Source organism: Pollachius pollachius (assembly GCF_949987615.1).
Source record: "Pollachius pollachius genome assembly, chromosome: 3".
Classification (NCBI taxonomy): Eukaryota; Metazoa; Chordata; class Actinopteri; order Gadiformes; family Gadidae; genus Pollachius; species Pollachius pollachius.
Window position 1 is genome coordinate 52,288,029 of NC_136936.1, and position 15,673 is coordinate 52,303,701.

Here is a 15,673-nt window from a genome sequence, read left to right on the forward strand (position 1 = left end):
ATTAAGCTGATAAGGAGCGCCTCTCTGCCAAGGTGTGTTTATTGAACCCAGTTAATTATGAAGAATGGCAGTTGATTTACAGCTGGAAGAGTGAAAACAGTGTTTAATGGCCAAGGCTGCTTTCAATGGATATATTTGGATACTTAAAGAGGCTATATATTTTTTATTATATTTATATATTAAATGTAATAGTTGTAATGCTTTTCCATTAGATTGTGTTCTGGCTACTTAGTTTGAGATATTTTATAAACATTCATATTTTATGAAATTAATGTGACATATTTACTACAAACATTTTATTATAACTCAAGACAAGATAACTTTTCTGTGTTCATTATCCATTGATAAAGCACACACAACTTGAATGAGTATGAATTAATGATTATCACGGTGTATTGAATGGTTACGAATGAATGATTATCATGGCGTATGGAATGGGTATGAATGGCTGAATATCATGGTGTGTGTATTGGCTCAGCTGAGGCTGAGAGGGGTCATTGATCGCGAGCGCATGGAGGATGAAGACCTGGATTAGGAGTTTACTACTTCTTTACAACCAGGTTATTGGTCAACACAAAGGTGTCTGATAATAGTCTGATTAAAACCAGGCTGTCCCATTGGTTCTGTCCCGAGTGATGCAGAATAGATGATAAAGAAGCAGTGATAATTGAGATGACAATGCGTGATGCCATGGGAAAATAAATTACTAAAATCAATCTATATCAATAAAGAAAAAGTTGATTCAGATTGACACATTATACAAAGCATGTCATAAAGCCATCAAGGTTCACCTTCTGAACAAACGGCCTTGGAGTGTATGTTATCCCAAGCTCTCCCGCATCATAACATGTTATCAGACCAAGGTGCTATGTATTTCCTGTGTGGGGATGCTGAACTCGCAGCAAGCTTCACATTTATGTTTACACTGAGGGCATTTAGCAAATGCCTTTATCCAAAGCGACTTACTGTAAGTATATTTGTCAGAAGAAAGAGAAACAATAATATATATCGCTGTCGGTACAGTAAGGATGTTCATAGGAACCATTGTTAATGCCATGCACTAATAATGGCTATTGGTTAAGATTCCAGTGCTATAATGATTAACAAGTGAAATCCATGCCCTCAAACCTAACGAATTGTACACTATTATAAAAGTGCTTTAAGTAATTTCTTTAACAAATAAATATAATTAACAATAATAATGAATAAACTAAACTAACTAGAAAACAAGTTCTGTTTGATTCATATTGTAAGCTGTCACAAATTACCATTAAAAAAATGACCTGCAAACACATGACTTATTCATCAAAGGTTTACTGCTTTTACTTTATTGGCCGTTAAGCCTATGTATTGATTCAAACTCATGAATCACAGAAATCATATCATTAAACAAAAAGTTGTTATGGATATTTGCAAAGGCAGTGTCGAAAGCTATGGCTCATTGCTTCATCATTAAACAAACCTAATTAGTCATCATCCATTCATCCATTGATTTGCGAATGTCTTCTTGTCATTGCTCTTCTCATCTTCTTGGTCCTGTTAACTGTTGTACACTTCTCAGATTGTGATTAGGGAGGACCTGATTACTGCCATTAATTACAATGTAGGGAGTAATTACCCATTGGCCGATTAGCATGCATTCACATCATGTGCTTGCCTTGTAACTAAACTTATTGACAGCAAAAATCACAGTATCAGACAAACTCCTCCCAGGGCATTGGTATCCTTCTTAATCAAAGGAATGGTTAGAATGGCCGATGAAGAGGAGGGCGGTTTACAGCTGGCTGCGGTGCCTCTTGACCACCTCGCTCCACTTGTGTATGGGAGGGCTGCCACCGGCAACCAGCCTCTTCAGCAGGCTGCAGGGCTGCAGGTGGGGGATGTCTGGGTGGGCCTTGTGGTACTGCTCCAGCCCCTCCAGGACTCGGGCCAGGCCCACCTGGGCTGCGTAGAACATGGGACCTCCACGATGCTTGGGCCAGCCGTAACCGAACACATAGATGGCATCGATGTTCTGGGGGCTGGCTGCTACTCCGTCCTCCAGGACGCGGAAGCCCTCATTGATTAGGGCGTACAGACAGCGCTCGAGCACCTCCTGCTGGTCGATGCTCCGGGCCGGCAGGCCCTCCGCAGCCCGGTATTCCTCCAGGAAGCTCCGCAGCCATGGGTCTGAGCGGGCCACTCTGCCCCCAGGCCAGTCGTACAGGTACCAGCCACGGCCGGTCTTCTGACCGTACCGGCCTTCCTCACACATCAGGTCCCCCAGGGGGCTATACCTGCGGCCGTGGCGGGTTCTCATTGGCTGACCTGCCATGACAGCAGGCCCCGTCAGCCCCTCCTCCTTCCGAACCCTCCAGCCGATATCCAGTCCCGAGAGGTCGGACATCTTGAACACGCCCATCGGGAATCCGAACTCCTCCAACGCAGCATCCACCAGCTCGGGGGTGGCTCCCTCCTCCAGCAGGAAGTAAGCCTGTTCCAGGTAAGGCTTCAGCATGCGATTGCCCACAAACCCCGGGCAGTTACCCACTGCCACGGACACCTTGCCCATCCTCCTCCCCAGCTGCATTGCTGCGGCCACCGTCTGGGGAGAGGTGCGAGGCCCGAACACCACCTCCAGCAGCCTCATGACGTGAGCCGGGGCGAAGAAGTGCATCCCCAGCACCTGCTCTGGGCAGAGGGTGCAGGAGGCCAGGCGGTCGATGTCCAGGCTGGAGGTGTTGCTGGCCAGCAGGGCACCGGGTTTACAGACGGCCGACAGCTGCTTGAAGATCTTCTCCTTAACGGCCATGTCTTCAAACACGGCCTCCACCACCAGGTCTGCTCCGGCTGCGGCCTGTAGATCAGCACTGTAGCTCACCCCCCCTCCCCCCTTCAACATGCGGCTCACGGCTCGCTGGGCCTCGTCCAGCTGATGCTCTAGGGTTTCCACGGCGACGACGGACAGGCCCGCTCTGGCCAGCGCCACTGTGATACCTCTGCCCATGGTCCCTAGACCTGAGACCACACAAGGGTTAACAAGGGTTACCCACAGACTACCCCCTAACTAACCCCTGACCACTAACCCAAGCTCTAACTAACCCCTGACCACTAACCCATGGCCTAATAAACCACTAACCCAAGCTCTAACTAACCCCTAACCACTAACCCATGCCCTAATTAACCACTAACCACTAACCCAAGCTTTAACTAACTCCTGACCACTAACCCAAGATCTAACTAACCCCTGACCACTAACCCAAGCTCTAACTAACCCCTGACCACTAACCCAAGATCTAACTAACCCCTGACCACTAACCCAAGCCCCAACTAACCCCTGACCACTAACCCAAGCTCTAACTAACCCCTGACCACTAACCCATGCCCTAATTAACCACTAACCACTAACCCAAGCTTTAACTAACTCCTGACCACTAACCCAAGATCTAACTAACCCCTGACCACTAACCCAAGCTCTAACTAACCCCTGACCACTAACCCATGCCCTAATTAACCACTAACCCATAACCCAAGCTCTAACTAACTCCTGACCACTAACCCAAGCTCTAATTAACCGCTGATCCACTAACCAAAACTCAAACTAACCCCTGACCACTAACTCAAGCTCTAACTAACCACTTACCACTAACCCAAGCTCTAACTAATCACTAACCCAAGCACTTAACCCTAACCCTAACCCAAGTGCTAAATAACCCCTGACCACTAATCCAAGCTCTAACTTATCACTAACCCAAGCTCTAACTAACCACTTACCACTAACCCAAGCTCTAACTAACAACTAACCCAAGCACTAACTAACCCCTGACCACTAACCCAAGCCCTAATTAACTCCCAACCACTAACCCAAGCAATAACTAACTCCTGACCACTAACCCAAGCTCTAACTAACCACTTACCCAAGCTCTAACTAACAACTTACCACTAAACCAAGCTCTAACCAACCACTGAAAAAAACATGTCCGTCAACGGATGACAGAGGGCGTGTCTGACGTGTGGGGAACACGATCTGATTGGCCGATGGATCCGTCGCTGTGTGAAAGGTTTAACGTTTCTCAACTTTTGGACGCAGGCATTGGAGCCGACCGTATGGGTTGACCCACAATGCATTTCGAGAGCGCCCCATGCAAAGGCAATGAGATCCGTCGACGGACGTGTACAGTGTGAATGCGTCGTTACCCAAGCCCTAACTAACCACTAACCATGAACCCAAGCCCTAGCTTACCCCTAGCCACTAACCCAATCCCTAACTAACCCCTGAACACTAACCTAAACCCTATCTAACCAGTACTAACTAACCAAAGTCATTACCCCTAACTAACCTATAACCACTCACCCAAGCCCTAACTAACCCCTAACCATGAACCCAAGCCCTAGCTTACCCCTTGCCACTAACCCAATCCCTTACCATAACTAACCCCAAAACACTAACAAAAGTCCTAACCTTAATGAACAAACGGGCTGTAACCTAAAGTAAACTAGTCAAATTGTCAAGGATCTGTTTTAATAAAGTATCTGTTGTTTCCTCAATGACGAGAAAACGCAACAACTCAACTAGGAATCTAGAACTGTTGATTGATCCGTTGATTGAGATAATGTTTATTTTATCAATTCAAGGCCCTCTACTCTGCTTTCTGAATGTGATACTCAGGGGAGAGTTGACTATATATATATATATGCCAGTGTATTAAATGCATGATGGATAGATACCGATCACTGCGGCTGTGCTGATTGGCCGGGCCCTGCATGTGTCCCAGCGGGCTCCGGTGGGCGTGGTCCAACGGGCCGTGCCCCTCTCAGTGAAGAAGCAGTAGAGAGAGGCCTGTGCCTGCCCTGAGGTCATCAGGCTCCCCATCAGCCTCTTCTCCAGCTCCATGCCCTTGTGGAAGGGCAGGGTGGCGGCCCCTCGGACCGCCTGTACACACGCCAGGGGGGCCACAGCACCGCGGGCCCGCCCCCTCACATGGCTCAGGGCCTCTTCAAAGAAAGCGTCCATGTTCTCCAGGGGGGGGCATGGACGGTTGACAAGGCGACGGTCGTCCAGGGGGTTTCCTAAAACAGGGGATGGTAAAAAGATAAATAAAGTTTTAGTAATATATCTAGGGTTAGATCTTCTTTTTTTATTCAATGGGACACAGAGGAGCCCAGGGTGATACAGTGTTACAACATGACTATAATGTAGTGTTACAACATGACTATAATGTAGTGTTACAACATGACTATAATGTAGTGTTACAACATGTCTCTGATGTACAGTGTTACAACATGTCTCTGATGTACAGTGTTACAACATGACTATAATGTAGTGTTACAACATGTCTCTGATGTACAGTGTTACAACATGTCTCTGATGTACAGTGTTAAAACATGTCTCTGATGTACAGTGTTACAACATGTCTCTGATGTACAGTGTTACAACATGTCTCTGATGTACAGTGTTACAAGATGTCTATGATGTACAGTGTTACAACATGTCTCTGATGTACAGTGTTACAACATGTCTCTGATGTACAGTGTTACAACATGACTATAATGTAGTGTTACAACATGACTATAATGTAGTGTTACAACATGACTATAATGTAGTGTTACAACATGACTATAATGTAGTGTTACAACATGTCTCTGATGTACAGTGTTACAACATGTCTCTGATGTACAGTGTTACAACATGTCTCTGATGTACAGTGTTACAACATGTCTCTGATGTACAGTGTTACAACATGTCTCTGATGTACAGTGTTACAACATGTCTCTGATGTACAGTGTTACAACATGTCTCTGATGTACAGTGTTACAACATGACTATAATGTAGTGTTACAACATGACTATAATGCAGCGTTACAACATGACTATAATGCAGCGTTACAACATGACTATAAGGTAGCGTTACAACATGACTATAATGTACAGTGTTACAACATGACTATAATGCACAGTGTTACAACATGACTATAATGCACAGTGTTACAACATGACTATAATGTAGTGTTACAACATGACTATGATGCAGTGTTACAACATGACTATAATGCAGTGTTACAACATGACTATAATGCAGTGTAACAACATGACTATAAGGTAGCGTTACAACATGACAATAATGTAGTGTTACAACATGACTATAATGTAGTGTTACAACATGACTATAATGTAGTGTTACAACATGACTATAATGTAGTGTTACAACATGACTATAATGTAGTGTTACAACATGTCTCTGATGTACAGTGTTACAACATGTCTATGATGTACAGTGTTACAACATGTCTCTGATGTACAGTGTTACAACATGTCTCTGATGTACAGTGTTACAACATGACTATAATGTAGTGTTACAACATGACTATAATGTAGTGTTACAACATGACTATAATGTAGTGTTACAACATGACTATAATGTAGTGTTACAACATGACTATAATGTAGTGTTACAACATGTCTCTGATGTACAGTGTTACAACATGTCTATGATGTACAGTGTTACAACATGTCTCTGATGTACAGTGTTACAACATGTCTCTGATGTACAGTGTTACAACATGACTATAATGTAGTGTTACAACATGACTATAATGTAGTGTTACAACATGTCTCTGATGTACAGTGTTACAACATGTCTCTGATGTACAGTGTTACAACATGTCTCTGATGTACAGTGTTACAACATGTCTCTGATGTACAGTGTTACAACATGACTATAATGTAGTGTTACAACATGACTATAATGTAGTGTTACAACATGACTATAATGTAGTGTTACAACATGTCTCTGATGTACAGTGTTACAACATGTCTCTGATGTACAGTGTTACAACATGTCTCTGATGTACAGTGTTACAACATGTCTCTGATGTACAGTGTTACAACATGTCTCTGATGTACAGTGTTACAACATGTCTATGATGTACAGTGTTACAACATGTCTCTGATGTACAGTGTTACAACATGTCTCTGATGTACAGTGTTACAACATGACTATAATGTAGTGTTACAACATGACTATAATGTAGTGTTACAACATGACTATAATGTAGTGTTACAACATGTCTCTGATGTACAGTGTTACAACATGTCTCTGATGTACAGTGTTACAACATGTCTCTGATGTACAGTGTTACAACATGTCTCTGATGTACAGTGTTACAACATGACTATAATGTAGTGTTACAACATGACTATAATGTAGTGTTACAACATGACTATAATGTAGTGTTACAACATGACTATAATGTAGTGTTACAACATGTCTCTGATGTACAGTGTTACAACATGTCTCTGATGTACAGTGTTACAACATGTCTCTGATGTACAGTGTTACAACATGTCTCTGATGTACAGTGTTACAACATGTCTATGATGTACAGTGTTACAACATGTCTCTGATGTACAGTGTTACAACATGCCCCTGGGGCGGTCCTTCGCTCTTACCTTCAACGCTCTGGGCGAGCCTTACTGCGGCGTCCACCGTGTTACCATCTGTCACTCTGTCAAGCAGGCCCAGTTTCAAAGCCTCACCTGCGGCCACATGGCGCCCTGAGACACACATTCAACACTCGTTAAGATAACTGATTACTTAGGGGAACAGGTAATGTGTGTTTAACTGTAACGATCATATCAAGGTGTTTACCTGTAACGATCATATCAAGGTGTGTTTACCTGTAAGGATCATATCAAGGTGTGCTTACCTGTAACCATCATATCAAGGTGTTTACCAGTAACGACCATATCAAGGTATGTTTACCTGTAAGTATCATATCAAGGTGTGCTGACCTGTAACAATCATATCCAAGGCAGCTCTAACTCCTACTAGCCTTGGTAAACGCTGGCTTCCCCCAGCACCAGGAAGTAACCCTAAAGACACCTCAGGAAGACCCACTCTGGCCTGAGAAGAACAACAACAGGATCAAACCAAAATAAAAATAAAGCAAATCGACACGAACGAGAGATAACTAAACGCACCTCTGAATGTCCGAAGCGATAGTGACACGCTAAAGCCAATTCAAGGCCTCCTCCCAGAGCGAATCCTTCAATGGCAGCCACCACCGGTTTGCCAAGGGCTTCCACTGACTCAAAGATCTCCACCAGACGAGGTCCAGATTCCAAATGAGATACATTTCCAAATTCCTTGATATCCGCTCCTTTAAAACACACACATACACACACACACACACACACACACACACACACACACACACACACACACACACACACACACACACAATCAGAATCATTGAGACATAGTAGATATTAGAAATGTCAAGATAAATCTATTCTAAATGAGAGATGTTAGTCTACGCAAAGACTATATTTAATCAAATCTTTAATTGTCTGACCGCCGCAGAATGTTCCGTTGTGCCCACTGATGACCAAGGATCGCACCAGAGGGTTGCTGACCGCCGCTCTGACAGAGAGGAGCAAACCTTCTCTCACTGCCGCGCTGCAGACAGAGGAACACAAAACAACAGGTGTTCTGATCAATTCTAATCCTGTTGTATGCTATTTTATTTCATTACGGAAACTTGGTTACACGAAATACCATTCTTTGGTCATGCAACCATATATTGGTGTTTGTATTTGAATCACGCCTCATGTATTGAAATAAATAACATACGGAGGCCGTCAACAGTTTCAGAAGGGAACAGAAACGCTGTCATTTCTTGTCTCTTACTCTTTACCGAACACCGATCAGAGGAAAGTGGGATTCCTGCTCACCTCAATGCGTTTACCGGCGGATTCTGGATGGAAATCACCGCAACGGATCCCGAGACTATTCTGTATTGAGCCATGACTGTTCGAGGCTATCTTGAACTTTGGGTTCAGTACAATGAATACTCAGACTGTTTGAGGCAATCTTTAACCTCTCACACTGTTTGCTTACAAACGAGCCGACAAGGAATCATTGAAAGCAGTTTCTGTTTTGGTCGACTCTTCCGGTCATTTGCTCTACGTCATAATGTGACTGGTCCTAACCCTGAACCCTATAAACCCTGAACCCTATAAACCCTAACTCGTAATCCTGGGCAAAAGCGTCAAGGGAAAGAGACTACAGCTCCGGTAATGAAGCGCCCAGTCGTGCGTACGTCACACGTTGTGCTTCTTGTAGCACGCCCACTAGGATCCCTTGCACTATTTAATTTCAGTGCAAACGCCCTGTGTTAAAGGGATACTTCACCCATTCAGAACCGGCCCATCAGAGCAACGCCATTTATATATATATATATATATATATATATATATATATATATATATATATATATATATATATATATATATATATATATATATATATATATATACAGGGTATATAAATACTTTGGGTACACCCAAAGTATTTTCACCATTACATCGTAATAATTAACAACCAAAATACACAGGGTCCGTCTTCATTTTGAAACATTTTAAAATGTTTCTCAAAATTATCCCCCCCTCTGGTTTTTTCACAAATCGCACCCTGTATATATATATATATATATATATATATATATATATATATATATATATATATATATATATATATATATATATATATATATATATATATATATATATAACGGAGGGTTTTATTGTCGCCTATACTTAGGTAATATACAAAGAAAGAAACGGCAAACTCCATTCACGGAACGGAACGATCCACTTTACTTTAGCGCTCCCTGCATAGAATCAAAACAGCCACACTGACGCTACACGCAGGCACTTCCTTTCTTCCCCTTCAGAATAAGACTCCTAACAGGAAATAGGTCACACACACGCATATATATATATATATGCATATATATGCATATGTATATATATATATATATATATATATATATATATATATATATATATATATATATATATATATATTATCAATCTCCTGCCAACATAAAGTCTGTTGCAGCTGTGGGGTCCTTAATACATTTATTGAGATAGATGAACAACCATCTGGCGTCACGTAAGGATGCTCTTCGGTGTGCTGCTCAGTGACTGCTTCTGTGATTCACTCAGTGCTCATCATCAGGGCCGGCGATTGCCTTGGGCGACTAATTTGTGTTGGGGGCGCCCTCTCGTGGCGCCCTTAATTCCCACTAAGCATAGAATTAGAACAACAAGCGAAATGAAACATGTTTATTAAACATGATTATCCTAGAGCGCCCCCTCAGCCACACGTTAATTTGTCACCAAGATTAGATTTAATTGATTATTTTTGTAAATAATTTTACAATGTGGAGGGGGGGGGGGGCAAGACCATACACGTCATTTCCGCTGGTATAATGAGTGACAGGCTACATCTCATTGCACATCACATCAACATTTGAAAACAGTGGAAATGCTGACAGAACAGTGTCTTTGAAGCGCGCATCGTCGCACGCCACGCAACGCGGCAGCGCGCACGGCAGCGTGCACCATGCACGCTAACACCATGCACGCGGGCTCCTCCCGTTTGGCTGCTGAGGCTGAGGGATGCTGGAGTATCGCGTCGCCCGGCTCGGATCACACGGACCAGCTCGGACCATCTTAGACCACACGGATCAGAAGCTGCTTTCTGCCCGTATGAACATGTCAGCAGGACTTTGATATTCTGTTTTTATCTTTATCCTGGTTCTATTGTTCCTCGGAGGCTTCGTGCCTTTAGAGATTGATCTTAAATGGCATCAGTCTAGTCTCCGCAAAGTGCCACGCAGCAGGCCTGCTCTCTAGAAGGGGAACAGGAGGACTTGACGCACGGGCTGGTGATGCCGGACTGATCCTGACGGCTGGCTCAGGTCAGATGCTCCTCGGTGATTAAGGGATGTTGGCATGGCCGCCTCGGGAGCAGCGAAGAGCCTCAGGACAGAGAAGCTGGACGAGGCGCAGGCGTCGGCCAGGAGCTGCGCCGGCAGACCCGACTTCCTGCCGTGCGACGGACTCTCCGTCCGCCACGGAAAGTGCTTCAAGCTGCACTGGTGCTGTCACCTGGGCTGGTGCCACTGTGAGTGGATGTCCTCTCAAACATGAGCGGTCCTTTTGATTTACACCATGGCTAGCCTACTTCTCTGGGACTATCGTATGCATACCTAAAAGCGAAAAATGATTTACTGAAAGATTCATAACTTATGTCGTTATTTTAACTAATACGGGTTATGCTTTTAAATGAAACTACACAAATAGAATTGGAACATGGATCGGAAGAATGGATCGTTTTCTGCTGTAAACATTCCTGAGTGTTCAATAAAGCCCCGTGATGCCTCCCCCCTTGGTGGCCAATGATGGGGGCCCCGTGGTGGGGCCCCGTGGTGGGGGCCCGTGGTGGGGGCCCGTGGTGGGGGCCCCGTGGTGGGGGCCTCGTATATTGTAATCAAACAGTGTAGGCCATAGAATAAAAAGACAACAAAATATACGGTGATGAAATACTTTGTCACCGTTTTGATTGTAGCTAACCCTAACTCTGTGATGTCATTCGGCATTTATAGCTTAAAGGTTTCTGTTTCCACAAAAGGGAATTAGAGTCTCTCCTCGTCTTGAGGGGCTCTGGTCTGGACTAGCTAGTGTTAGGGCTAACCCTCTGGACTAGCTAGTGTTAGGGCTAACCCTCTGGACTAGCTAGGGTTAGGGCTAACCCTCTGGACTAGCTAGTGTTAGGGCTAACCCTCTGGACTAGCTAGTGTTAGGGCTAACCCTCTGGACTAGCTAGGGTTAGGGCTAACCCTCTGGTCTAGCTGTGGTTAGGGTTAGGGCTAACCCTCTGGACTAGTTGTGGTTAAGATTAGGGTTAGGGCTAACCCTCTGGTCTAGCTGTGGTTAGGGTTAGGGCTAACCCTCTGGTCTAGCTGGGGTTAGGGTTAGGGCTAACCCTCTGGTCTAGCTGGGGTTAGGGTTAGTGCTAACCCTCTGGACTAGTTGTGGTTAGGATTAGGGCTAACCCTCTGATCTAGCTGGGGTTAGGGTTAGTGATAACCCTCTGGACTAGTTGTGGTTAGGGTTAGGGCTAACCCTCTGGTCTAGCTGGGGTTAGGGTTAGGGCTAACCCTCTGGTCTAGCTGTGATTAGGGTTAGGGCTAACCCTCTGGACTAGTTGTGGTTAAGATTAGGGTTAGGGCTAACCCTCTGGTCTAGCTGGGGTTATGGTTAGGGCTAACCCTCTGGTCTAGCTGGGGTTAGGGCTAACCCTCTGGTCTAGCTGTGATTAGGGTTAGGGCTAACCCTCTGGACTAGTTGTGGTTAGGGTTAGAGTTAGGGTTAGGGCTAACCCTCTCCTACCAGTCTTTCCCAGAATGAGTTGGTTTTACACTCCAAACACATTTCTCTCATTATACTACCCTTATACTATCTTAGGGGGTCTATGACTGATGTGGGTTAAACTAATTGTAAAGCATACATTGCTTACGTCAAATAGAACAGATCAATCATCCCCTTATTTACAGGGATAAAGGAGTCGCTATTCTGTTACAGGTACCCGATCACACAGTAGGGTTAGGGTTAACCCTAACCCTAACCCTAACCCTTAGAAATAGCAGAAGCAACTCCCCCAAACCATGACAATTAAAGATTTACCTGAACTCGACTAATAATTCATAGCATCTGAAAATGGAAGCCTAAATTAAGAGATACATTGGCTGAGTAATGTAACTCAAGAAAAATTGCTTTTAAAGATGTATTAATTAAAATAATTATATTTTTTACATAGACATGATTCATTCAAAGTACTTCTTTGCCTCAAAAAAAAAGCTGAAGTGTTTTTAATAACAATTATATATTATAGTTTCACCCATAAGGAGTTAAAGTTGCTGTAGGTTAGAATTAACATTATGTATAGTGTAATTTAGGATTTAAGATGACTGTGTCTCTAGAGGACTGTGTCTCTAGCGGACTGTGTTTCTAGATGACAGCGTTTTAGATGACTGTCTTTCCAGGTGACTGTTTCCACATGACTGTGCTTCTAGATTACTGTGTTTCCAGATGATTGTGTCTCTAGATGACTGTGTCTCTAAATGACTGTGTTTCAAGAGGCTGTGTTTCCAGATGAGCTTTGCCATACAGAGAAAACCTTATGAGCGCTGACGTCTTCTCTTGTTGCCGGGGACAACACTGCTGGGTCACACTTGGAGGGGAATTCAACAGTCATGTTTATATCTGATCCTTCCTCTCATTCAGGTAAATATGTTTACCAGCCCATGACGAGCGTGTGCCAGCTGCCCAGCACAGTGGTGCCCCCGGCCTCCACGGAGCACAGCTCCACCATGGAGCTGTCTGTCTCTCTGGCCGAGCGCTTCCTCAAGCTGGCGCCTTGCTTCCAGTCGCCGCCGCACCTCCAGTCACCGAGGTACTGCGTCATCGCCGATCTTTTCGTCGACGACTACATCGTAAAGCGCATCAACGGCAAGATGTGCTACGTACAGCGCCCGCCTCCGCGTTTACCGGACCTGCCCCCCTCCACCGACCCGGCTGTGCCCGGGACCCGGCCCCCGCCGGGATCCGGCCCTCCGACTTCCCCCTCGCCCGCCCCGGGCCCTCGGACCTCCTCCGCCCCGTGCCCCCCTGGGCCCTCCAGCCCCAACCCCCAGACCCCTGGCCCACCGGACCAGCTGAAGGGTCCCTGCTCCTCACCCTCCAGCTCAGAAGACTCTGGCATCAACGCCCTGGATGTGTACTGCCTGGAGTCTTGTGAGGAGGATGAAGAGGAGGATGAGGCAGACGAAGATGAGTTGAGCACGGATGGAAACTCCAGCCTTTGGGATAAGGACGAGTGCTCGCTGCTCTCTCCCTCCAAATCCATGATAGAGATCATTGAGAAGATGGAGACCACTGTGTGACTCCATGGAACAACGCATTGCTAACCTCCAGGGAGGCACGACCACCAGGGAACCCTTCACCACCACCACCACCTCCACCACCATGGAACACTGCACAGCCTGAGGGAGGCACCACCACCAGGGAACACTGCACCACCACCACCTCCACCACCACCACCACCACCACCACCACCAGGGAACACTGCACAGCCTGAGGGAGGCACCACCACCAGGGAACCCTGTGTCGGAGATGGACCTGTAGTGTATGTAAGACGTTCTACTTTGCAGTTATGGAATGATTTGGAACCTAGATGCATACAGATGAGCAGGAATAGCAGGAATGTTTAGGTTTTTCTCAAATCTTCCCACACAAACACTTTCCTTCGCCCCATGACTCCTTATCTTCCCTAAATGAGTTACTGTTGTCTTACCCTAACCCTAGCCCTTTACTTCCCTAAGGGAGATAGTGTGTCTTACCCTTACCCTAGCCCTTATCTTCCCTAAGGGAGATAGTTTATCTTACCCTTACCCTAGCCCCTATCCTCCCCTAGGGAGATAGTGTGTATAACCCTTATCCATCAAACACATGCTCAGTGCACTCAAGGAACATTTGCATGATGCTCAAGACACACAGAAACAAACACAGAGTTGGACTGGGAAGATGATAAATACACAGCCCCTTGACAGCAAGTGGCCGTGGGCACCTTTTTGTTAGGTTAGAGTTAATGTAACACTAGAGCAAGGGTTGAATGAGGATAAGACCTTGGTGCTACACCAGGTGAGAGAGAGAGAGAGAGAGAGAGAGAGAGAGAGAGAGAGAGAGAGAGAGAGAGAGAGAGAGAGAGAGAGAGAGAGAGAGAGAGAATCAACGATAGATATTTCATAAACACATTCCTAGACTTGAGTATCGCTGTGTTGTGGGACACACTTGTAACCCCTACAGCCCAACATTGGTTTGGGTTCCGGGGTGGCCATCAAATGTTTCCTTGGTCAGAATTAGCAGCACTCACACAAGCCCACAACCTCGTAGGCCTGCAGGTTTATTGGCAGCAGGCTTTATTACGGGACAACTGGGGGGGAAACTGAATGCAGAATATTTCCAATATGCGTACAGTTTCCTAAGATGGCCATTAGGTGACAAAGGCTAATAGAACCTCATACTGGCTTAGATTCTTCGATGGTGTTAACCCTAACTCTTAATGCTAACCCCAACCTAAGTTGAACCAAGGGTGAACAGGTTAGAAGGTTAGAAGTGTGACGATACATGTGATCATGTTGTAGTAGAGATGATGTTAAGGGTAAAACGGTGTCTAAGTTAAGAAGTATGATGGTTCATGTGATCATGTTGTGGTAGAGATGACATACTTTATACCCTATGGTGTCAATAGTTAAAGAAAGGTTTTGTTCTGTAAGAACATTTTGTTTTCTGCATAGTCCTGGACTAACAAACGCTAGCATTACATACATTTCACAAATATAAATAACGATTATGATGAACTCTGGATTTAAAGAGGTTATCTGCATGACTGCATTTTGGGGCAGTATATTGAAATTTTACAAAAACAGGCTCAACCAGAAAACACAATTTTGTCCCTGTTGTTTTATTTTCATATGAATAAATCAAAAATGACCTGATTGTTTATCTTCTCATGTGTCATTTCATTTCTTTTATTGCATTCCCAAATTAACAAAAGATACAATTTATCTGGCATTCTCCCTCACTCTTCCCTTCAATCACATTCAACTTTATTTTCATGCAAAGATAACGACTACCGAGACAATAAAATGAAGATAAGATTAGAACCAGAAGAGCAAGAAGAAGCAGTAAAACATTATGGACCTATGGTGGTATATTTTAATCAATGATGGTATTTTTTAATCAATGATATATATAAACACATATAACAGTAAAACAATATGG

General features: G+C 44.5%; 2 protein-coding genes across 2 annotated transcripts; one reads left to right on the forward strand and one right to left on the reverse strand.

Moving 5' to 3' along the window:
* Nucleotides 1–455: 455 nt before the first annotated feature.
* On the reverse strand, nucleotides 456–9,039 carry ehhadh (enoyl-CoA, hydratase/3-hydroxyacyl CoA dehydrogenase). The gene is made up of 7 exons (XM_079731146.1): nucleotides 8,714–9,039; nucleotides 8,335–8,438; nucleotides 7,961–8,139; nucleotides 7,772–7,883; nucleotides 7,430–7,534; nucleotides 4,708–5,049; nucleotides 456–2,997 (listed from the first exon to the last, which is right to left on the reverse strand). Exons 1-7 carry the CDS (start codon nucleotides 8,785–8,787, stop codon nucleotides 1,775–1,777), a joined length of 2,139 nt encoding a protein of 712 aa, XP_079587272.1. The 5' UTR covers nucleotides 8,788–9,039; the 3' UTR covers nucleotides 456–1,774.
* Nucleotides 9,040–10,780: 1,741 nt separating this feature from the next.
* Nucleotides 10,781–13,773, forward strand: LOC307072378 (UPF0524 protein C3orf70 homolog B-like; the record flags this gene model as incomplete). Its single annotated transcript, XM_079731653.1, has 2 exons — nucleotides 10,781–10,952; nucleotides 13,115–13,773. 2 exons carry the CDS (start codon nucleotides 10,781–10,783, stop codon nucleotides 13,771–13,773), a joined length of 831 nt encoding a protein of 276 aa, XP_079587779.1.
* Nucleotides 13,774–15,673: the final 1,900 nt, after the last annotated feature.